The sequence below is a fragment of the Mus caroli genome, chromosome 6, assembly GCF_900094665.2.
Source record: "Mus caroli chromosome 6, CAROLI_EIJ_v1.1, whole genome shotgun sequence".
NCBI lineage: Eukaryota > Metazoa > Chordata > Mammalia > Rodentia > Muridae > Mus > Mus caroli.
In genome coordinates, this window is record NC_034575.1 from 132847796 (window position 1) to 132871093 (window position 23298).

A 23298-nucleotide genomic window follows, 5' to 3' on the forward strand; every position below is an offset into this window, starting at 1 on the left:
AAAAAAAAAAAAAAAAAAAAAAAAAAAAAAAGAAAATTAAAACAAAATATAGCAAGACAGAACAAAAAATATAAGATTTGTGTGTAATGACCCAGTGACAGAACAAGAATAGCAAAGTGTTTACAATTTTTCTTGTACATTTAGTGTCACTGTGTGTGTGTGTGTGCACGCACTCATGTGCATGCATGCCACAACACTTGTGTGGAAATCAGAGACAACTTACAAGCGGTGGTTCTCTCCTTCACCGTGTGGCTTACAGGGATTGAACTCAAGTTCTGAGGCCAACTTACCTGCTCAGAAAAAAAACCAAAACTTTGAAACAAAAAATATTTAAAATCTTTAAACATTTTATGTGTGTGAATGTTTCATTTGTGTGAATGTCTATGCACCACAAGTGTGTAGTGTTCCAAGAGGCCAGAAGAGGTCACTGCATCCCCTAAAACTGGCAATACAGATGGCTGTGAGCTGCCCTGTGGGCGCTGGGGCCCTTGGAAGACCAGTCTGTGCTCTTAACCAATGAGCCACCTCTCCGGCCCAGGAAAGAATTTTTATAGGCTCTAATAGTGGGAGCACTACTGACCAGCAAAAAGCAACCAGAACAAAATCCACAGGAACCAGAATCAATAGTGAACATGTTTTACAAAACGGAAGTTTAGTGAAAACTAAGTAAATCAATTCTCTCTTTATAGTGAAAGCTTTTTAATCTCTGGCACATAACAGTGAAAGACTTCTTAGAAATCAGACAAAAGTGTTTGGTGGGTTTGAGTTGATGGGCCAGGCGAGCTTCTTCTCCCTGGCCTCCCGGTCAAATGAGTCATAGATGGAGTCTTTGGTTATCGTCCTGCTCACGGGAGGGATTTCCGAAATGCCCACATAGTTTCTTTTGGCCATCCTCGAGCTGGTCGTGATGGTGTAGGCATTGCTGCGGTAACATTTCATCGAGGACATGCAGAATGTCTCTTTCATCCCTCTCCGAAAATTGGCATTATAAATAGAGTACAGGGTGGGTTTCGAGGCTGAAGAGCTGAAAGATACCCACGTGACTGCCGTGAAGACAAGGGAGCTCTTCTTGTAGTCTTGCTCATGGGGATGCCAGAGCTGAGCCACGTGGAAAGGTAGCCAGGAGAACAGGAACACTAGGTTCAAGAGGAGGAACATCTTGACCGTTTTCACCTTTGTCCTGGGGACAATGTTCATCGTCCTTCTCAGCGTCCGCCCGTCCGTGCCTATTCTCCAGATAAACTTTATGACCTTCTGGTAAAACAGGATTATGAGGATGGAGGGGATCACGAAGCCCACCAAGAAGTGGATGACGGTATAGGCAGTGCCCTCCCAGGAGGGAGGGAGGAAATAGTTACAGTGGCTATCCCAGTTAGAGCCGTAGAAAAAGAAGACAGGCGTCACAAAGGCCGCGTCCAAGATCCAGGAGGCTGCAATCATTTTCTTGGCCTTCTCTCGGGACACCTTGAAGCTCAGCGGGTAGACGATGGTGTAGAAGCGGTCGATGCAGATGGAGAGCAGCACGTAGATCTGCACGCCGGGGGTGAGGTACTGGAAGTAGCGGACCACCTTGCACATGGCGCTACCCAGGGTCCACCTCCCGGTGGTGAACTGCAGCACGACAAACGGCGTGCTGGCCACGCTGATGAGAAGGTCAGCACACGCCATGGACACCACGAAGTAGTTGGTGGTTGACTGAGTCCTCCGGCTCCGGTGGATGACCAGACATACCAGGGAATTGCCAAAGATGGACAACAACCACAAAGCGCCAAAGAAGATGCTGGCTGTGGCCACCTCTCCAGGGTTCAGCTCGTACTGAAGCTCTGTCCTGTTGCTCATCCAGCTGTGCTCCTCATGCAATCCCATCAGGCCATGGGGCAGCAGGGCCTCAGCTGCTTCCGCGCAACTGCCGTTCTGAAGGGGCACCAGCAAGGTGGCAGTCACCACAGGCGGCTGGTCGTTATCCATTCTGTGAGCAAAAACCATAGTCACTCTTTTCCTCTTAGTTCTAGATAAGACAAGAAGAACGAGGCCTCCTGTTAAGGTGGTGTCACTGTGAGCTGCCTCCTAACAGGGCAGCCCTCGTTAGAATCCCCACTATGGCAGACTGGACACACAGCACTATGTATAGGGCTGGGTCCCACAGAGTCATTCCCATTCACTGAGTCATATGCTCTACCACACTCACCCCCAGAGCATCCCTCTCTCTCCTCTCCTGCGAATCTCTCTCCTCCCAGAAAGTCTTGCTTTTGCTTCATGTGTCTCTCACACCTACACATATGTATACACACCTATACACATATATCAATGATTTTATGTAGCTATTCGAAATCTAGGATCCAAAGATGAGAGAGAAATCAAGTGATAATTGTCTGCCTGAGATGTTTTGTTACTAGATCTCTGCTTCCATTCACTTTCTTGTAAGTGGTTATCATTTCATTCCTATGGCTGGGTGAGACTCTCCTGTGCGTGTGTATTGCACTGTCCTTATTCATCTGTTGACAGACATCTAGGCTGATTTCCTATATTGGCTGTGGTGAGTTGTTCTGCAGTAAGCATGAGTGTGCAGGCATCTCTGTGACAGACTTAAGAGTCCTTTGGGCATATCACCAGGAGTGGTAAAAACACTGCCCACCTTATTTGACACTGAGCTTGGTGGCCCTTGTCAATGTTAGGGCTTGTGCACTGGTAAGTGCACTGGTTTTTTGACTGTCACCTTGGCTGGCCTGGAACTTGCAGATTCTCCACACAGCTCAGTAGTTATGCTTTCTTACCATACCCACATTTATTTAAAAAGTAGAACAGAGGAGGGGAAGACAGCTCTGATGTCTGCACACAGACAGGTGCACAGCACACACAGAGAATCCTTTAGGAGAGATGGTTTGAACATATATTTTATGTGCATGACTATTCTCCCTACCATGATGTGGGTGCTGGGAACCAAAGCTGGGGCAGCTCCATGAGCGACAAATGCTTCTAACCACTGAGCCACCTCTTCAGCCCTTCCACTGGATTTTTGACACATGGTCTCAGACTGGCTAGCTAGCATCTCCTAAGGCCCCCTGTCTCCGCTCTGCACCATGGAGATAACTGGACCATTCAGCAGTGTCCAGGCTTTTAAATGGCTTCTAGGAGACCAAGTTAGGTTGTCATGCTTGTATGTTAGTACTTTACTGACTGAGCCATCTCCCAAGCTCCCAAAGTGTACGTTTTCTAAGAGTTCTGCAGTCAAACTGACCTAAGACTTTCTCATACTTACAATGAAAGGTCATCGTTTCCACATTCGTGGGCTGAAATGTGACTCGATAGTGCATTAGCCTGTCCAGTATGGCTGTGGTGCCCTGAAGTAAGCCTTGTGTAAGTGTTCCGAGTTTGTTTTGCTCTGGTTTAGCAATACACTAGAATTTCCCAGAGACCTCTAAATATACAGATGCCTGGGTCCCATCCCCCAGCTCTGGGATTCTAGTTTAAAGAGTCTGGAACACAGGGTATCAGGGTGTCTCAAGAGTTCCCCAGGTGGGGGCTGGTGAGATGGCTCAGTGGGTAAGAGCACCCGACTGCTCTTCCGAAGGTCCAGAGTTCAAATCCCAGCAACCACATGGTGGCTCACAACCATCTGTAATGAGAAACAAATGAAAACAAAACAAAACCAAACCAAACCTATGGGCCGGAGGGAGTGGGGCCTGGAGCGAGCGGGGCTGGAGCAAGGGTGAGAAGGGAAGGGGGAAAAAAAAAAAAGAGTTCCCCAGGTGACCCTAATGCTCAGCCACAACTAAGAAAGAGAACTTCAGGTGGCTTTGCATGTTTCTGTCTTCCGCACTGAATTCTGGGTTCTGGAGGAGGTGCTAGTCTTTTCTGCATGCCTCATGGAGCTGTAGTACTCTGAATTAATAATTGCTTATTAAATATTAACTAAATCAGACCATAAAGAGAGAGAACTTAAATTCCTCCTGCCCGTGGCCCTGCTAGACTTCAGTGGGGGTGGGCAGAAGATCACTGTGTGTCCTCAGGGTGCTGGGACACTGGAGATGTAGGAATAGAGGGAAAGACAAGTGAGAGGACAAGGGGACACTGAAGTCACTCAGTCCCACTGCTACCCTAAGGCAGAAAGGAACCTTAAGAGTCCTCAGACACGGCTACCCAGCACCAGGGGAAAGCCTGCTAACTTTTCAATCTGGAGTCCCAGAGTAGAAGTTCTCAACAGCTTCTGTTAGACTGGAAATAAATGTCTTTCAGGGAACGCTTCTGAAATTAAAATGGCTGTTACATTAATAACTATGTCTAGAGTCACCTATACACAGTAATTTTAGAAGTGACAGATACAAAAAGGTACACCGTATCTTTGTTGTTCTGCTAGGACATTCTCCGCTCCCATGCTGGGGATTGAACCTAGGCCTTAGTATGCACTGGGCAAATAAATGCTCTACACTGAGCTACCTACCCTGGGACATCCTTAACTGGGCCTTCCAAAGGATAACATTTCCCGGAAAACAAAACAAACCCATACTTGATTTTGCTGTTTACCATTGAGTAGTGCCAGACTACTCAATAGAACAGTGAAGTTATATGTTAACTTGAATATTCCTGTCTAGCTCAACAAATAATCCCAAAGGTTAGGGAGGCGCCTGCTGCCTTGTAGGAGATTAACTGGTTCTGTGCCTATCCAGTTGACACTGTTTAAATGCTAACTTTTTTTTTTTTAAGATTTATTTATTATGTATACAGCATTCTGCCTGCATGTATACCTGTGGGCCAGAAGAGGGCACCAGATCTCATTATAGATGGTTATGAACCACCACATGGAATTGAACTCAGGACCTCTGGAAGTGCAGCCAGTTCTCTTAACCTGAGCCATCACTCCAGCCCCCTATAATTTTTTTTTTTGATGCCTCTAGATCTGTGTTCCTTCAGATGCTCTTGGAAGCACCCTTATCTCGATGTCTCCTTCAATCGTAAGTGAATAAATCTTTCTTTCATGTTCATCATGTCTGTGTAAATTATACATCTAACTTTTTGAAACTCGTCTGTAGTGGAAAGAAAAGACTGGAAGCTAATGAGATGAAGGAAAAGAACCACAAAGAATAGAGGGGTTGTTGGACATGATAGTGCATGTCTTTAACCTCAGCACTAGGTAGGCAGAGGCAAGTGGATCTCTGTGAGATGAAGGCCAACCCGAGCTGCATAGTTAGACCTTGTCAAAAGAAAAACCAAATACCAGAGGGGCACACTTGATAAACGTTGTGTCCTATGGAGGGGTGACCCCAGCCAAGCTGAGCAATGGCTAGTTAGTTTCTATTTGCATGCAACATCACACCTACAGGTTTGAGAACTCTAGTACGGGTGCTGCAGAAAAATGCTCAGTGGATGAAGTGTTGGCCACGTTGCTATCACACAGAAGTTGTGGCTCTATTGTGGATCTCCAGAGCCCACATAAAGCTCGGTGGGCACAGGGGCCTGCCTGCCTATAATCCCAGCCCTTGGGAGGCAGAGACTGGGGACTCCCCGGACAAACTGGTCAGCTGGATTAACCAAACCAGCGTGAGAAATCCTGTCTTAGGAAGTAAGGTACAGTGTGAGTAGAGGGAGATGCCTAATGTCAGCCTCTGGTCTCTGCACACATACACACGGTACACGTGCATACACGCAACACACACATACACATGCCATACATTCACACACATATAAAAAATTCCCAGGAATTCTGAATTTTTTCCTACTGAAATATCCACCAATTTTATTATAAATATTCACAAACATAAACAATTTTATTACAAAATATTCTCACCATAGGGTACCCATTCTTTTTGTTTTGTTTTGTTTTGTTTTTTTGAGACAGGGTTTCTCTGTATAGCCAGGCTGTCCTGGAACTCACTTTGTAGACCAGGCTGGCCTCGAACTCAGAAATCTGCTTGCCTCTGCCTCCCAAGTGCTGGGATTAAAGTCGTGCACCACCACCGCCCAGCAGGATACCCATTCTTATATCTGAGATTTATTTAAAAATTTAATCTAGTGGTAGTGCATGCCTATAGCCCAACATTGGGAGGCTGAAGCAAAGATCTTGACGCCAGCCTGAATGATACACTGAGACTCTGCCTCCAAAACCATTTAAGTTTCTTTTAAAAAGAAACTCCAATCTTGGCTTAGAGTTTTCAAAATGCTAGTTTTTATGTACTTTAGTTTAAAATGTTTTCTGTCTAATAGTAATATAGACTGCGGCACCTACAGTTAGTTATTTGAGAAGACAGCAGTAATTCAATTACAGTAGGGTTGTGGCAGCATATATCCTTACAGTTCATGGCTCCTGTAATCAAGGATGGCCCATGTGCAATCCTCTCAGCCAGATGGGATCACGAGCCTGTCTACCAAGTGAAAAGAGCCTAGAGTTTTACTCTAGGTCTTACAGTGGAAATGGTGATCACCTCAGAGTTTCACTCCAAACTAGGTAAGCTTCGTGCCAGGGAGACAGACCACAAGAGGCCTGATCTGAATCCAGAGGGCCATATGGGCTGTACTTGGGGGTCTTTCTGGACTCCTCATCCAAAACTAGGAATATAAAGTCATTCCCCATAGCTGCTTGTTTATCCACAGAGGCATATGTTTAATTGAAATTTGTGATCTATTCATCCCTAGCTGAGGAGCTATTGACAGTTGATGGGGGACAAGGGAGGCAGCCAGTTTTCTCTGGGGTGTGATCCCTGGTAGGATAACCATGCTCTAATGGAGGGCCCAACAACCATGCATATACAGGCAACACAAACTGGACTCTGTGAGTTATTTAATTAAAAAAAAAGTGGTACCCAATACCCTTCACAAAAGCCATTTATCTGGGCTGGAGAGATGGCTCAGCCGTTAAGAGCACTAACTGCTCTTCCAGTGGTCCTGAGTTCAAATCCCAGCAACCACATGGTGGCTCACAACCATCTGTAATGAGATCTGATGTCCTTTTCTGGAGTGTCTGAAGACAGCTACAGTGTACTTATAATAAATAAATAAATAAATAAATATTTTTTAAAAAAAGCCATTAATCCTTAACAAGTCCAAACTATAGGACTAATGTTAATGTGGCCACTATAGTACATGATACATGATATGATTTTAAGGATGTATGAGTGGACAATATCTGTTTTTTTAATCACTTGTGATAATCAAAACTAACCACCACCTACACTGAAATATCAGACAGGGTCTGCACATTTGATAATATTTTAGGAGGCCAGGAAAGCTTCTATCCCTCCAGGCTCTCTCATAACTACACCATTCTTCTATAGTCAAGGTCTCCCATACGTGTGGTGCCACAAACCTGTAATCCCAGCACTTAGGAGGACCGCTGTGAGTTGAAGGCCAGCCTGGTCTACATAGCAGTGCAAACCTGAGAAGCTGCGTTAGGGTCTCAGAGCTCATGTGAAGGGAGAAACAGCTTCTGAGAGGTGTCCTCTGACTTCCACATGCACATTAGGGAAGACACACTCCCATACATCATACAATAAGAAACATCTTTAAAGTTTAAAGATATAAATACTTTGTTAAAATTTATTTTTTTGTTTGTTTAGGTTTTTTTTGAGATGGGGTTTCTCTGTGCAGCTCTGGTTATCCTGGAACTCTGGCTGTCCTGTAGACCAGGCTGGCCTCACACTTAGGTATCCATCTACCTGTCTCCCAAGTGCTGGAATTAAAGGCGTGAGCCACTGCCACCACACTGCCACCACCACCACCTGGCTAAAATCTAACTCCTTTTTAAAGAGCAGTTGTTGTTGTTGTTGTTGTTTTTAACAGTCCTGATCTCTAGGGTCTCAGCACCAAAGTCCATGTTTTGGTGAAAAGGAGTGTGGGTGTATCCTGAGACACACTGGTCTTGGAAGGCTGGGCAGTGCTGCAGTGTTAGTGATCACACGAGCCTAAGGATAGCACCCTGACAGTGGTTTTGCCCAGAGCTCAGCCAAACTCCACAGTGTTGGACCACAAGCCAGGGGCTAAGCATGAGGCGTATAGACATCCCCTCAGCCCCAAACACTGAGGGAAGGAAGGACCATCCTTTATAGGTGTCTCATGATGAAGGATACACCAACTGTGTATTTCAGGAAGATCTGGCCTTGGATCGCCCTCTAGTGCTAAAACCGTGGCAATGTACAAGACCATGGACTTGAGTAGACCCAGACTCAGGCCCCATCTAGTGCTGAAACAGCAGTATCCACTGGCACACAGGCCTGTGGAGCTATAATGACAGTACAAACCATGCCAGAGCATGAAGACGAGGACAGATAGCTAACCTTTCCATGTGCAGCCCACTCACAGGAACAGGGGCAGGGGGTGCAGCAATATGGCTTAGCAGGTTCAAGTGTTTTACCTGAAAGCCTGGACACTTGAGTTCCATTGCCAGAACTGAATAAAGGGGGAAGGGGAGAACCAACTCCAAGAAGCCCTCTGCTTCACGTGTGAGCCAGGACACATGAATATCACCTCCTCCAGAACAATAATAAATAAAAATGGTTAAGCAGAACTTTTAAGAAACAACAACAACAACAAAGAACTTGGCTGATTGGGGCTGGTGAGATGGCTCAGTGGATAAGAGTACTGACTGCTTTTCTGAAGGTTCAAATCCCAGCAACCACATGGTGGCTCACAACCACCCGTAATGAGATCTGAACTTCTGGTGTGTCTGAAATTAGCTACACTGTACTTATGTATAATAAATAAATCTTTGGGCTGGAGCTAGCAGGGACTGAGTGAGCAGGGCCGACTGGAGCGAACAGAGGTCCTGAAATTCAATTCCCAACAACCGCTTGAAAGCTTACAACCATCTGTACAGCTACAGTGTACTCATATACATAAAATAAATAAATAAATAAAGCTTTAAAAAAATAAAAAACCTTGGCTGATGATATAGCAGCTATGCAGGGTTTTCTTAGCATTCTCAAGAGACTAGGGGAGAGGAGAAAATACTCAAGGAACCATGATTCGCCCGTGGTCAGAAGACGGCCCCAGAAACTAACCGTAGAGTAGTTTGTGAGCATTCTCAGATGGAGAGTTAATTGACTGATTCTCTTTTGTAGAGCCAGGGATCTTAGGCACATTTTTTCCAGTTTAACATATAAAATGGGCATGCCTTCAGTCCCAGCACTTGGGAGTCAGAAGCAGATGGAGCTCTGTAAACTAGAGGCCATCCAGGTCTACACAGTGAGTTCTAGGCCAGGCCAGGCAGGGCCGCAGAGTGAGACTCTGCCTAAATAAATAAGTAAAAAAATAAATGCAAATGTAACGAGTAAGATAGAGCAAGGGAACCCGAGGGGGCAGAAGGGGGGGGGGGGAGAGAAAGACTGAGACTCTCCTGGACAGACATGAGATAAGCCACGAAACAGTCTCAACAAGTGACAGACAGACAAACCTGAAATCATATTGAGTATATTTTAAAAATATACTGTAGTAAAACTAGAAATCAATAACAAAAAACTTTGTAAACTATACAAATATATAGATACTAACTTATTCTTGAACTACTAATGGATCGAGGAAGAATTGTTTAATTTTCTTTCCTTCTTCTGTTTGTCTGTCTGTTTGTTTTAGACAGGATCTCATATATTCCTGAGCTTCTAATCCTCCTGTCTCCACCCTCCAAGTGCTAGGATGTTAGGTGTTGCCTCTTAGTACTGGGAAAAAAATGAGTTAGGAGTACTATAGATCTGAGAGCAGCAACAGCTATCTAGTGAATTACAGGCCAGTCTAGGCAACACGGTGAGTTACAGGTTGTGAGTTGTGAGTAACATAGTGAGTTACAGGCCAGCCTAGGCTACTTATTGAGTTATAGGATAGCCTAGGCTATAATGTAAGAAGACACTAAATAAAATATACAGAATATAAAGACTATAGTAAGAATAGTTGAATAATTGACTACAGTAACAAAGTTGAATCTTGCTTCATTACTTAAAAACTCTCAACAAATTAGGAACTGAGAAAACACTTCACAACACAATAAAAGCCAAGCACAATGAGCCAACAATAACCACTGAAGTGGGTGAGAAAGGCTGAAACCCGCTCTCTAAAACCTACAGCAAGGTAAGGTGCCCATTTCCATCACTTTTATTTAGTGAATTACTGAAAGTCCCAAGCAGAAGAAAGGAACAAGGACATACCAAGGCAGCGAAGATCAAGTCACACTGTCGGCTGGCTGATACTATGCTCTCACTTGAAGAAAAACTAAGTTTCCCTGAAAACTATTTGAACCAGTGGCCAATTCAGCCAATTCAGCAAAGCTAGAGGGTTCACACAGAAAAGCCCAGTCACTTTATATACACCACTAGCAAATCAGCTAAACTAGAATTCAAGAAAGCAAACTCAGTTATAAGGGCTGCAAAACAAATAGCTACGAATAAATGTAATCAAAGATGTGAAAGTTGCTACACTGAAAAATGTAAAATACTGGTCAAAGCAATAGAAGGAGATTAGGAAGCACAAAGGGAAGGACAGAAGGAGGGAGGGATCGGAGGAAGCAAAGAAAGGGGAAGGGGAGAAGGAAAAGAAGTATACTTTGTATACTTTGTTCACAGATAGAAGAATCAGTATTCTTAGAAGTCCATAACGCTCAAAGAGATCTACAGAGTCAGCACAGCCTCCACCGCAATACCAGTGATACGCTTCATAGAGTCAGGAAGAGACAGAACATATACCAAATCACAAAAGCCCCCACGCAGCCAAAGCAGAGTTGTATTAATCAAGTCAGCATGGCATTGGCATTATCACACACACACACACACACACACGGGGAGAGGGGAGGGCAGAAGGAACTGTCGAGATGGTTCCAATGTAACGGCAATTGCTGCCACACCTGATAACCCGAGTTCCATCCCCGGAACCCACAGAGTAGAAGGAGAGAACTGACAGAGTCCTTCCACATTCTTGCCATGGCATGCAAAGCAACACCCCCAAAGGAGTGTAATACAAAACTTAAATAAAGCCTTAAACACACATGCCTGCAAGTAAACTACACAACCAAACCCAGCTGATTTTTCACAAAGGTGCTCAGACACATATCAGAGAAGGAACTGTCTTTTCAATAAGTGGTACTGGAAAGACAGAATTGTCTGCAAGAAAAAGGATGAAATGAAATTCCCATTTCTTTCCAGGTATACAAAGCAACTCAAAATGGATGGAAGTGTGGATGCTGGAGCTGAAACTAAGCTTCTTGAAGGAACCAGGGAAGCCTGAGGATTCTGGGACTGGCAAGAACTTCTGGATGGCATCCAAGTTAACTCTGGGAAGTTGACACAACCTCAGAAGGGAGTTTCAATTGAGGAGAATGGCCAGATCAGATTGGCCTGTGGGCATGACTGTGGGACTGTCTTGATTATTGAGGTGGGGGGCCCAGCCCTCTGTGGAAGACACCATTCCTTGGTCAGGACGTCCTGAGCTGTATGAGGACGCTGGCTAATAAGCATGCGTCTGCAAGCTAGCAGTAACCAGTCCTTCTCATTCAAGTTCTTGCTTGGACTCCTGCCCTGGATTTCCCTCTGTGACAGACTCTAACCTGTAATTTGAATTAAACCCTTTCCTCCCCTAAACTACTTTTGATCAGGTTTTATCACAACAACAAAAAGATAACCAGGAAAGACGGGGTGCTGACAATACAAAAAAAGGCAAAATTAGGGCTGGTGAGATGGCTCAGTGGGTAAGAGCACCCGACTGCTCTTCCAAAGGTCCAGAGTTCAAATCCCAGCAACCACATGGTGGCTCACAACCATCTGTAACGAGATCTGACTCCCTCTTCTGGAGTGTCTGAAGACAGCTACAGTGTACTTACATATAATCAATAAATAAATCTTAAAAAAAAAAAAAGGCAAAATTAGACTGGAGAAATAGATGGCCCCACAGTTAAAGAACGCTGCTACACACCTGCTGTTCTTGCACACCAGAGTTCTGTTCTCAGTACCCACGTCTGGCAGTTCATAATTACCTGTAACTCTAGCTACGAAATCAGACGCCCTCTTCTGTCTACCTGTTTGCGCAAACATACAAATATAGACAGAAATAAAAATAAGATAATCTTTAAAGAAAAAAAGAAAAAAACATGAGAGCCCTTCAAATTACAAGGCTCTGCTAGACTTGTAGGGAAGGCAGGCAGAGGACTAGAGGCTGCACTGTGGTGTGTGCAGAAGAGTCAGGGTAAAAAACTGGTAAAAAAAAGGTAAAAAACTGACTGCAAAGGATGGAAGTTCACCGAGGGTGTGAAGGGCAGCCGAACAGTTCAGAGAATAAGAGAAACTCAGCAAAAAGAACAGAGCTGCCCAAGGACCTGAGGCCTGGCAATCAAGGTAGGAAGCACGAATCAACCTGCCACTTCCCCCACAGGAGACATCCAAGAGGTGCAAATGTGAAGAAGTGGGCAGCTGGGACACACGAAGACATGCCTGGGCAGGGGGCCCTACAAGGGGAGGTAGCGCCCCTGAATGGCTAGGTGCTGACTTCATCAGTCAAGAATCACTTTGTAGTTTGGAGGACCTGAGTCCAAGCTCAGTTTGTGGGTCCATTTAGGGACTGACTATCTGCCATGAGGATCACTGCTGCAGAATCTGGGAGCCCTGCAGCTCCGGTATCATCATGTGCACAGCTATACCCCTACAGGAGGGTGATGGATGTTTGATGCCTTTGGAGTATGGAGACAGGTCTGCCTGTACAGATCTCAGGGCTGTGGTTGCCTCCCCTACACTTGCCAGCTAGAGCCACAGCCACCACAGGAGACTCTTGAGAGAGTGACAACACCTGCCCATACAAAGCTAACTATGGCAACAAAGACCCCTGAGATGTACCAAAGGAAAGCACTAAAGTGGAGACAGCTCTGGAGGACATCTGACCCTTGTCCACACTTCACCTGCCCTGCCCCTGCCCTCATTCATCTGACACACCCAGAAAGAAGGGGCTCCAAAACTGGCTTTCCCTCCTGTTTCCTGGTTTCCTTTGTTGTTGTACATCCTTTCTTAACTCTTATGTGGACACATATGTGGACATGTTTGCATGTGTATATGGAAGCATGTGTATATTTGTATATGTATGTGGACACATTTGCATGTGTATGTGGAGGCATGTATATATGTATATATGTATGTGGACAGTGTGTACATGTTTGCATGTCTATATGGAAGCATGTGTATATGGAGGCATGTATGTATATGAACACATGTGTACATGTTTGCATGTGTATGTGGAGGCATGTGTATATGTGTATATGTATGTGGACAGTGTGAACACGTTTGCATGTGTATGTGGAGGCATGTGTATGTGTATGTATGTGGACATTGTGTACATGTTTGCATGTGTATGAGGAGGCATGTGTATATGTGTATATGTATGTGGACAGTGTGAACACGTTTGCATGTGTATATGGGGGCATGTGTATATGTGTATATGTACACGGTTGCATGTATATATGGAGGCAGGACAATCTCAAGTGTCTTCCTCAGGAATGCTGTCTAGCTCCTTTGTGACAGTGCTCATCACTCATTAATGAAACTAAAATGACTGGCCAGCAAGCCCCTTGAGCCTCCACCTCCCCGTGCTTGCATTCCATCCACGATACCCAGCTTTCTCACCATGGCCAGCATTACATGGGTGGGTGCTAGGGAGTAACTCAGGCCCGCCTGCTCACAAAGCAAGTGCTTTATTTGACTGAGACCCCCAAGCTCCTCACTTTTATTATTTTATTTTTTTAAGTTTTTATATCTTGTTTATCAGGAAAAGGGTTAATAGCCCATGCTGGCCTCAAATGTGAAATGTAGCCATGAATGACCCTAACCTCCTAATCCTTCTGCCTCTACCTCTCAAATGCTGAGATGACAAGTGTGCACCCAAGCCTGGCTTTTACAAGACTCTGTTTTTTCCTTCCACTGTGAGGGGCCCAGAGAGCCACCTCTCGGGCACACTATGTGCACACTATGTGTTGAGTGCTGGGGCTCAAGACCAGTGGTTCTTAGGTGGAAACTTTACCTCTCAGAAGACATATGACAGTGTCTACAGACACCGAGTTCAAATGTTACTGGTATCTGAATTCTACAATAAGCATCAAAGAATTGTGTGCCCCAAACGCTAACTGTGTTGAGAAACTGCTCCAGAGGTAGCCTATCTGGGTTTCAACTCACAATCTGTGTGGCTTCTGTCAAGTTAATTATCTTTGTGCTTATTGTTCTCATCACTAAAATGACAGTAACTACCTGTTCTGTTGTCAGAATGAACTATATGAAAACAGGGCTAAGCCAGGCGTGTGCTGCATGCCTGTAATTCCAGCACTTGGGAGGGAGAGACCGAGGATACGGAGTACATCTCTAGCTCCGGGTTATTCATCACCCTCTTCTGGCTGCCAATGGCAAGCATGCACACGCATGCACATATGCATGCACACACAAACACTTAAAGCAAGATCTCAACAAATATCTGCTTTTAGTGATACACATTGAAAAAGAGCAAGAAATACATCAGGATTTTAACTGTACTCTACTTTTTCTCAGTTTACATTTTTAAAAAACGATGGGATTTTGCCAGCACGTGTGCCTGTGCATTACTTTCATGCCCAGTTGCTCTCAAAGTCCAGAAAAGGGCATCATATCTCATGAAACTGGAGCTACAGATGGTTGTGAACCACAAGAATGCTGGGAATTGAACCTGGGTCCTGTAGAAGAGCAGGTAGTGCTCTCAATCACCAAGCCATCTCCCCAGTCCCTAGTTTTCCAATTTTTGAGAACTATGTTTTTACTAGTCTAATACATAAATACATTCTTTTTAAAGCAGGGAAGAAAGAACACTACTGGCAATATACTAGTATCCAAGGGAACTAGTTTAATGCTAGCTACTAGTTGTGATTTTAGACAGATCAGTTAATGTCTCTGGGCTGTAGTTTCCTCATTGGAAAACAGGGCTGATAATGTGTATCACAGAGTTGTTATGCCAGGTGCCAGGTGTCTTCTTTTGCATGAAGGCTACAGGAGATGCCTCTTTAAAGTTTCTGTCAATGGAAAGTGACTACAAACAGGAAATAACATCATGACAGTAACTCTCCATCTGCTCTTAACCTGTTCCCTCAGAAAACACACCTCCATTTCAACCCACCATAGTGGATGAAGGATACACCACCCACATTTGGTCCTCGGCTCTATTCCCTGCCCTTTTGATATAAACACCCCAGGGAGAAATGCAACTACACACTACAGATGAGACCTAGCTATTCCTTTTTCAGATTCTGCACCCAGGTTTGCTGTCCACCTCCTCACAGATCTTCCATACCTACCCTCCAAATCAAAACCGCATTGTCAGGGGTTCTCCTCAAGGCGACGACTCTCTCCTTTCTCTTCTGTCTTCTGTTCAGAAAGTTCAGTGGGTTACTCATCTCAGATTCAAGAGGGCAGATAGAAAACCCCGCTGGGTCCCACAGCTGTGCTGCCTTGTATATGTGTAATCTGCAAGCTCTGCAACTGCCCTTCCAACAGGCCGCTATTTCTGCTATGTGCCAAACCTAGCAGGTGACACCGGAGGGGAGGGGGCTCTGTGGTCACTTTACTCTTAAACTTTGTCTTTTTGTCTTTAATGACTTAATTAGTTAGAAAAATAAAGGCTGTATTGTGTATCTGATTGTGGGGGTAACTAGTGTAATCACAGCTAGCTTGCAAACTTGAATTCAAATACTAAGCAAACTTTCAAAAGTGTCCTGGCAGGTCTGGGAATGCAGCTTGCTAGCACACATGAGGCCCGGGTCTGAGCACAAAGTTGTAGAGGGGAAATGCTTTGAGACAGTTTCTCATTTGGGCCCTGCCATATTTTGGGCTCAAACTTGAGTTGACACGTAGGATCTCAAGGGTCCCTAGGAAAAGGTCTATTCAGTTCTGAGACTCTTTGGACAGTGTTGTGGAAAGTGGGTGGCAGACTAGAGAAAAGACTGCGTGGAGCAGAGCACTGGAGATGCTCACTCTCAAGCTGATGTGAGCTGTTTCATGGCAGGAAGGGTTAGACAAACATCTGAGGGAAGAAGGGAAAGACTGCTGGGGTTGTCCCAGTTTACCTCTCTACAAAATACAAGGAGGACTTCATCTTAGGTACGAATGAGCCTATGAGGAGAAGCAGCGAGGCCCAGGGAAGAGATTATGGATAACACTGAGCTCTGGTTCACGATGGGCCTAGCCAACATACATAACTCCAAGCGTGGATTTGACGGCTGCCAAGTGCTTACTGCAGGTTTGCTGTTTCACTAAAACATATGTAACTAAGATAGACTCAGAGCTGGGCATGGTGATAGATGCCTGTAACCCAGGATTGGGGAGGGGAAACCAAGAGCATCAGTTCAAGGCCAGCACCAACTACACACACGGCAAGTTTAAAGTCAACCGAGGCTACATGAAACCCTGTCTCAAAAACAAACCAACCAGATAAACAAATAAAACAGACATTGTCCCAAAGACCGGCTCCAGTAGAATTCTGCTAAGAGTCTTGAACCTTCCCATGGTACACTCCCCACATGAGTCCTGAGAGCTTACCACACTTCAGGTTAGCTGTTCCAGAGAAATGCGTATGTCACCGAGGACACAACCACTGTTCAGAGTGCTCTGAGATGAACTACCAGAGGAAACGGAATGTTTTGGAAGGAAAAGTTTGCAAATCTTTCCACTTTATACTTTAGACCTAGCACCTCTTTCAACTCTCCACAGCCTGTAAGGATGAAATTGGGCATCTTCTACCATCAAAGGCCAGAAGGAAACCCACCCAGGATCAAGGGGAAAGATCTACTACCTGTCTTTTTTAAAGACAACCCAGGCTACCCTTGAACTCTTGGTAGTCCTTTTACTTCAACAACTCAGTCCTCACCTGGGATTGCAGGCACTGTTCTACCATTCATGGCAAGGAAATCCTTTTATCTCAGTCTCCTATGTGTGTGGTATGTGTACATGTGTGCATTCATGCCTGTGCAGGCCAGAGGTAAAGCTTAGGGTGAGCCCAAGAAACCCTCCCACCTCTGCCTCCCAGCGCTGAGATAGCCACGCTCAATTGTTTGAAATTTCAGTGATGACTATCCAAACTCAGGTCCTCTCACCTGCCAAACACTTTATACACTGAGCCATCTCCCAAGCCCCAGAAATCCCTAACTTTATTTAAAAGTATTAGTACATTTTCTTTACCCTTAAAAACCTAAAGTAAGGCCTGTCTGTAGAGACCTTTAATCCTAGCACTCAGGAGATAAAGGCAAGTGGATCTCTGAGTTCAAGGGCAGCCTGGTCTATAGAGAGTTCCAGAAGACTCAGGGCTATACAGAGAAACTGTCAAACAAACAAACAAACAAACAAACAAACCCTAAAATATTTTGCAAAGAGATCTTTGTTTTAAAAGCATATTACTTTAAAACAACAAACTCAGTCAGGCATCGTAGTTAAGATGCATAATTTTTAAGTCTCTTTTTGAGACTGACTCTGAAGCCCAGGCTGGTTTTAATCATGTGGCACTCTTCCTTCCCAGGGGCCAGGATTACAGGCAAGAGCCATGACACCTGTTATGATATATTAACTTCTTTTGAGAATCAGAAGCCTAAGGTGGGCTTGTTTCTAGGTTCCAAGAATGAGAGAATATTTCTAAGTCTGATTTAAAAAGTCCGCCATAACATACTTCCAGGTTTATCTTTTTCCTTTAGACAGCAGTGACCACCATAGTAACACCGTGTTTTACTACTAGATATCTATGTAGCACGAGAGGGAAAGAACAGGCAATTACTTACTGGGTTATTTGGGGTACAGAACATGACTATTGGGATAATTCAAAATTAAATATAGATTTCGCTTGGGATCTGTTTTAGCCAGGCAAGCTGACTCAATCTTCTAGTAGCGTCAGCTAAACAACATTTGTAGCCCAGCAGACTACTGACATCATTTGAGATAACACAGCAGCCAAGCAATACAGTTCATGACTAAGAACAAGGGCTTTACGATTCAGAGTCTTGGGATTCAATTCTTGTTCTATTACGTGCTACCTAAGTTACCCTAGCATAGTTGCTGAACTCCTCTATGCCTGAGCTTATGTCTAAATTACAATCTGTATGATTACCTACATGCTTGGGATAATTGCTTGCACATACCAAGAACTTTTCCAAGTACCTATTAAATGAAATTAAACGTGAATTTGCTAGCTCTTCTCTTTGACCTGAGGAGAAATACTCAAAGAAACCCAGAGGAGTGTACGACAGACTGTATTACATTTGGCAGATTCCTGTGAGAGCTCCCTAAGGCTTCCCATACCGTGCGGGTTCTGTGGCAGTCTAGTGTCTACAGCAGAGCTTGGGAACAATCGTTGGTGCTCTTGGTATTGGGGACTTCAGGAGAAGGGTGAGCTAACAGCACAAAGGAATGGCAGGACTGCCTACTCAGGCTCCTAAGCTACAGCCAGTAACCTCTGGGAACACAGGCACAGAACAGCAGCTCAAAGGGATGAGGCAGGATTTTCTTAGTAACAATGAAATCTAGCTCTTCTGAGTAATGCTTCCTCCTCTTCTAGGATTAGACAGGGAGAACCCCCCCACACACACACACACCGGTGAGTTTCTGGTTTTATTACCAATTACTATGCACGATTTTAACCAATTTTGTTTTCCCCTATAGGAGCTTACTCTGGAGAAGTATTTATTTTACAGAGCTATCTAGACATCTTTTCTGAACCTGTAACAAATTTAACACCCCTAACAAGCATCTAAGCTGGGACAAAAATCTCCAAATTTCCTGGAAAAAAAAAATAGGAAGAGACGGTATTGTCCCTCTGAGCCACATTTCAGCGGTGATTGAGGAGCTTGAACACATACCTTCATCGGGACTGGATTTCAGAGACAGGCTCCGCGGGTTTTCTTGGTCAGGAACAGCTCGCAGACAGGACTTTGGAGGATGCCATGAGCCACCGGGAAACCTTCGGAACACATTCATATCTCCCCTCTGCCTTCCCTCAGCCCTCAGCCTGCTTCCTGGTAGAGAGAGAAGATGACGCTGTGAAGGTTCACTGCTAAACCATCTTCCCACCCCCAGCCCCACTCTCTGAGTGCCCCTCCCTTCTCCTTTCCAAGGCTCTGGAATGTGTCACATGGGAAACTGATCATGTGGCTTGGGGGGGAAATGTGGCCATCTTCTCTCTCCCTTCCCCCACTCCTCTTTTCAGGAGCAAAGCAGCAGAAATCTCTGACCTGATTGGCTCTGATCTGAAAATCTCCATATGAAAAGGAAAGACTCGGGCACACAGGCCTCTGGCTTTCCTCACTTTCTCTTTTCAATCTGGCCATTTTACCCTGCGCTTTCAGAGCTGCTTCATATGGAAAGAAAACCAAGCCTTCTTCCCAATTCCTCAACCTCTTTCTATTATCAGCATCTGGATATGCCACTGTGTTCCTTACTCTTATTTTGGGGGGTACCCTTATAGCACATCTGGTCGATGAAGTGTTCAGCACCACGGACAGCATTGCAGTCCTTAAAGCCATTTGTCTATCTATTCAGGTAAATAGATATTTGTTAAAGTTTTCCCCTGATCTTGTATCTAGATATAAACCACTCCATAGAGCTAGGGCTCTAGCTGTCTCTACTGTCATCTTACTTCACTTAGGAGGACAAATCAGGTTTTTATATTACTAAATTCATACCTGCTTTCTAGCCTATCCTGCAACTTACTGTTACCCCTTAAATATACTCTTATGTTTTTCTTTTTACAGGGTTGGGGGTTCAAGACACAGTTTACTATATGCTCCTACATCCGTGCTTATGGAAATCCCTCAGCACACAGGAATGCTGGGGTGAACAAGCCTACATGTTTTTAGCTCCATCAGTGCCTCTCAGGCAGAGCTGAGTTGGAAGCAGGATAGAAGCCGAGTTGCAGCTGTTTTGTGTGGGTCTATCCTGCTTTGCTGACGTCCTGGTTGCCATGGTGCTAGGTAACTGCTGAAGGGGACTATTGCTTTCAAAACCGGTCACCATGGGACCCTGCTGACTAAAGAAAAGGGAAAAGAACCGAATTGTTGCAGAGGCTTTCAGCTAGCGTTTGCAGAACCAGACCTGCTTGCAGACTTCTTTCTGACCGGACTGCTGTGGCCCTGCACACTGCCAGGACTCTAGGAACCCACAATTACACTAAGACAGGAAGTCCTCCCATCCCCCCTTGCTTCTCTCCTTAAAGATCTATTTGGACTGAACTGAAGATGGAGCATGTGCGGACTGCTTCCACAGGGCAGTGGGAAGAACACAGGAAAGGCATTTCTCTTTGAGACTAGATGTCGGCAGTCTGGAAGCCATTCATGCAACTCCTAATAGCATATTGCAGAGATATCTAAGAAACACAACTGAATGTTGACCACAAGAACCAGTTGAAAATGTTTTGCCATTTTATAGGAAAAATAAAAATACATTTGTATATAGACCGCTAAATTTATTTTTTAAACATAAAGTCAGATAATAATCGGAGGGCATTTGGATTACCCCAAATCAGGAATTTAAAGTGGCTGAGCTCAGTGTGTTGAATTGTCAGGGAAGGCCTGACAATCCAAGTTCCCTCCTGAGGTGGACATGCAGAAGCAACTCCACAAAGTTGCCAGAGGCTGATGATGCGTGCGCCTTCTCTGCAACCACTCTCTCTGTTTTCTGAGATGGTCACGTCGTCACCAAACCCGGAACTCAGGGATTTGCTAGCCGGCCAGCTAGCTAGCTCCAGCTTTCGCCTTGAGTGCTACAGATCCGTACGTGCTCACGCACCTGTGCTGACCAAGTCACCTCACTAACCCTGCAGTATCTACTCTTAGTTTATGAAAGGGGACAGGTGAAGTACTTTTAATATAAGACTCAGAATAGTCTTGCTATGTAGCCCAGGCTAGCTTCCAATTAATGATCCTTCTGCTCTTGTCTCCCAGTTTGGGGTTTACAGGTATATGCCCAGACCCAGTTAGAAATTCAGCTCTTAATTTTAACATTTAGGAAATTACCGTAAGCTGAATAAGTATTATCTACTTGTTTAGTTTTGTTTGGGTTACACTGTCCTCAAACTCATTATCACTTATAAGCCCATTGAGGACCAAACAAAAGAAGTGAATGGTTTAAATAACTGGGTAACTAATCCGTCCAGTGACAGGACAGAACTGACTACAAGTAGTCCTCTGACCGCCACACACACCACACACACACACACACACCCTGGTATGTAATATGTGTACTCAAAGATACACACAGACACAGTCAACACAATCAATTTTAGATTTAAAAATAAAAAGGACCTTCCCCATTGTTTCAAACATTACCTGAGAGAAAACCACTATCCAAGTGTCCCTGGGAAATTCATTAAAACCCTCTTCTTTCTTTTTTAACTTCTCTGTCTCAAGCCTTCATGCTTTAGGCTTAAAAGTTTCTGTCTCGTCTATTCTAAAACCAGACTGGTCTCTCAATCTGTTGTCTTTTTTCAGATAATCTTCCTGTTGCTGTGTCTCACTCACTTCACCCTATCTTGGTTAAGTAGCAGTTTGACTGGACCCGGGGACCTCTCAGAACTGGGGAGGTGTCTCCTTGGATGAAGAACCAGCCCTACAATCACAAGGGCCAGAGTTCAGATCCCCATCACTCATGTAAGACATTGGGCACAGAAGCAAGAATCTGTAATTCCAGTGTTGGAAAGGCAGGATCCCAGATCCCTGGACCTCATTGGCCGGCCAGCCCAGCTAGCTGGGTAAGCTACAGATTCAGTGAGAGACTCTATCTCAAAGGACAAGGTGAGCTTCCAATAAGTACATAGACCACACCCATACCCACACACACACACACACACACACACACACCCCGACACAGACACACACACACACAGGCTGAGCACCAACACTCGCCTCTCTGCTTCCTGAGTGTAGATGAAATGTGACTCCCTCAAGCTCCCGCTCATGCGGGTCTCTCCAGACTAAACTACATCCCTTCAAATCCAGGCCAGAGTAAACCCTTCCTTTTTCAAAGTACTTCTTGTCAGGTATTCGGTCACAGCAACAGAAAGGTAAGTCATACAGCGCCCTCCAAATCAGGTTACTCATGTCCTTGCTCTTTTATCTTTGAGGCTGAGGGCTGACCCAGCTGAAGGGCACGCTAAGCATTCATTTATAGTAAGTTACACCCCCAGCCACATCTCCCTTTTCACTCTGTACTACTTTAATTTGCACACACAGTACTTCTACTGCTGAGTTTATTGCATTTCAGTCTTTTGGTTAGAAGGGTTGTTGCTATTACTGCTATTTTTTGAGACAGTGTCTCATAAGGCCCAGAATGGCTTAGAGCTTGTTTGAGTCACTTCAGGTGGCCTGGAACTGCTGATTCTCCTGCTCTGCTGCCCACTGGCTAGAACGAGACATGAGCTGCCCTGGTTGTCATGTATTACATCTTGTTCACAGATCTGTAGGGAGGATCCTCACCCAACCAATCTTCACATCTTCAAGATTAAAAAAAATAATTAAGATGTTCTTGGAATTTCTTTTATGAGTATTTTGTCTGCATGTATGTCTGCACACAATGTGCAGACTGAAGGGGGCCAAAAGAGGGTGTCAGGTCCTTTGGCACTGGAATTACAGATGGTTGTGGACCACGGTGTAGGTACTGGGGATCTAATCTGGGTCCTCCAGTGCTCTTAATTGTTGAGTCATCTCTCCAACTCCCACAAAATTTAAAAAAAAAAAAATTTCAAAGCTAACTAGGTGCTCAATGACCTTATCAATAACCTTATCAAAAATGTGAATTTGGGTATTCCCATGAAGCAAATTAATTTTTATTCTTCATTGTTCCTTTAAAAACATCTTGTATATGTTGATTCTTTTATTCCTAAACTAAAATGTGAGTAATCCCATTAATCTTCCTGAATATTTTTACTTATAACACATTACTAGTTAAGAGTATTTTGGCTAGGTTTTGATTTGGTTTTTGACACAGGGTCTCATGTAGCCCAGGCTAGCCTTGAGGGCTCTCTATGTAAGCCTGGAATGACATATGCATCATCAATGACAGGGACTAATCCCATGGCTTCATGCATGCTAGTTTTAGTTTCACACTCTTCCAGTTGACTACATCATTCCAGCCCCCTTTAAGGTTCCCATGACTTTCAACCTGCTTCTTTCTCTACCCTAGTTCTCCTATCTTTCTACCCAACTCTGCAGATTATGTTCTTCAGCAATTTCACAGTTCTAGTCCTACTCCGCTGTGGACTCTGCCTCTTATCCCAGTGTTCTTGCTAGAAGTGAGACACAGTAAAGCCTTTGTCTTTCCCCTATACCCACTTTAGCAACCTCCTTTTGTTCTGAAG

General features: G+C 44.5%; 1 protein-coding gene and 1 long non-coding RNA gene across 8 annotated transcripts in view; one reads left to right on the forward strand and one right to left on the reverse strand.

The window, feature by feature from the left end:
• Positions 1-11524, forward strand: part of LOC115031334 — a 16799-nt gene extending 5275 nt beyond the window's left edge. The window contains exons 2-3 of the long non-coding RNA XR_003836960.1: positions 4896-4952; positions 11118-11524. This is a non-coding gene — a long non-coding RNA (uncharacterized LOC115031334). The remainder of the gene's footprint in view (positions 1-4895; positions 4953-11117) is intronic.
• Gpr19 (G protein-coupled receptor 19) overlaps positions 686-23298 on the reverse strand; it is a 29041-nt gene continuing 6428 nt past the window's right edge. For 4 of the 7 annotated variants that reach the window (XM_029478875.1, XM_021164988.2, XM_021164986.2 and 1 more), the window contains 2 exons: positions 18809-18964; positions 695-2008 (listed from right to left, as the gene is read on the reverse strand). In XM_029478875.1, the coding sequence (XP_029334735.1) occupies positions 739-1986 (1248 nt within the window). In that variant the 5' untranslated portion in view covers positions 1987-2008; positions 18809-18964 and the 3' untranslated portion in view covers positions 695-738. Of the gene's footprint in view, positions 2009-15265; positions 15336-18808; positions 18965-23298 lie in introns of all 7 variants that reach the window. The other 3 variants (XM_021164990.2, XM_021164987.2, XM_021164991.2) reach the window with 3 other exon arrangements.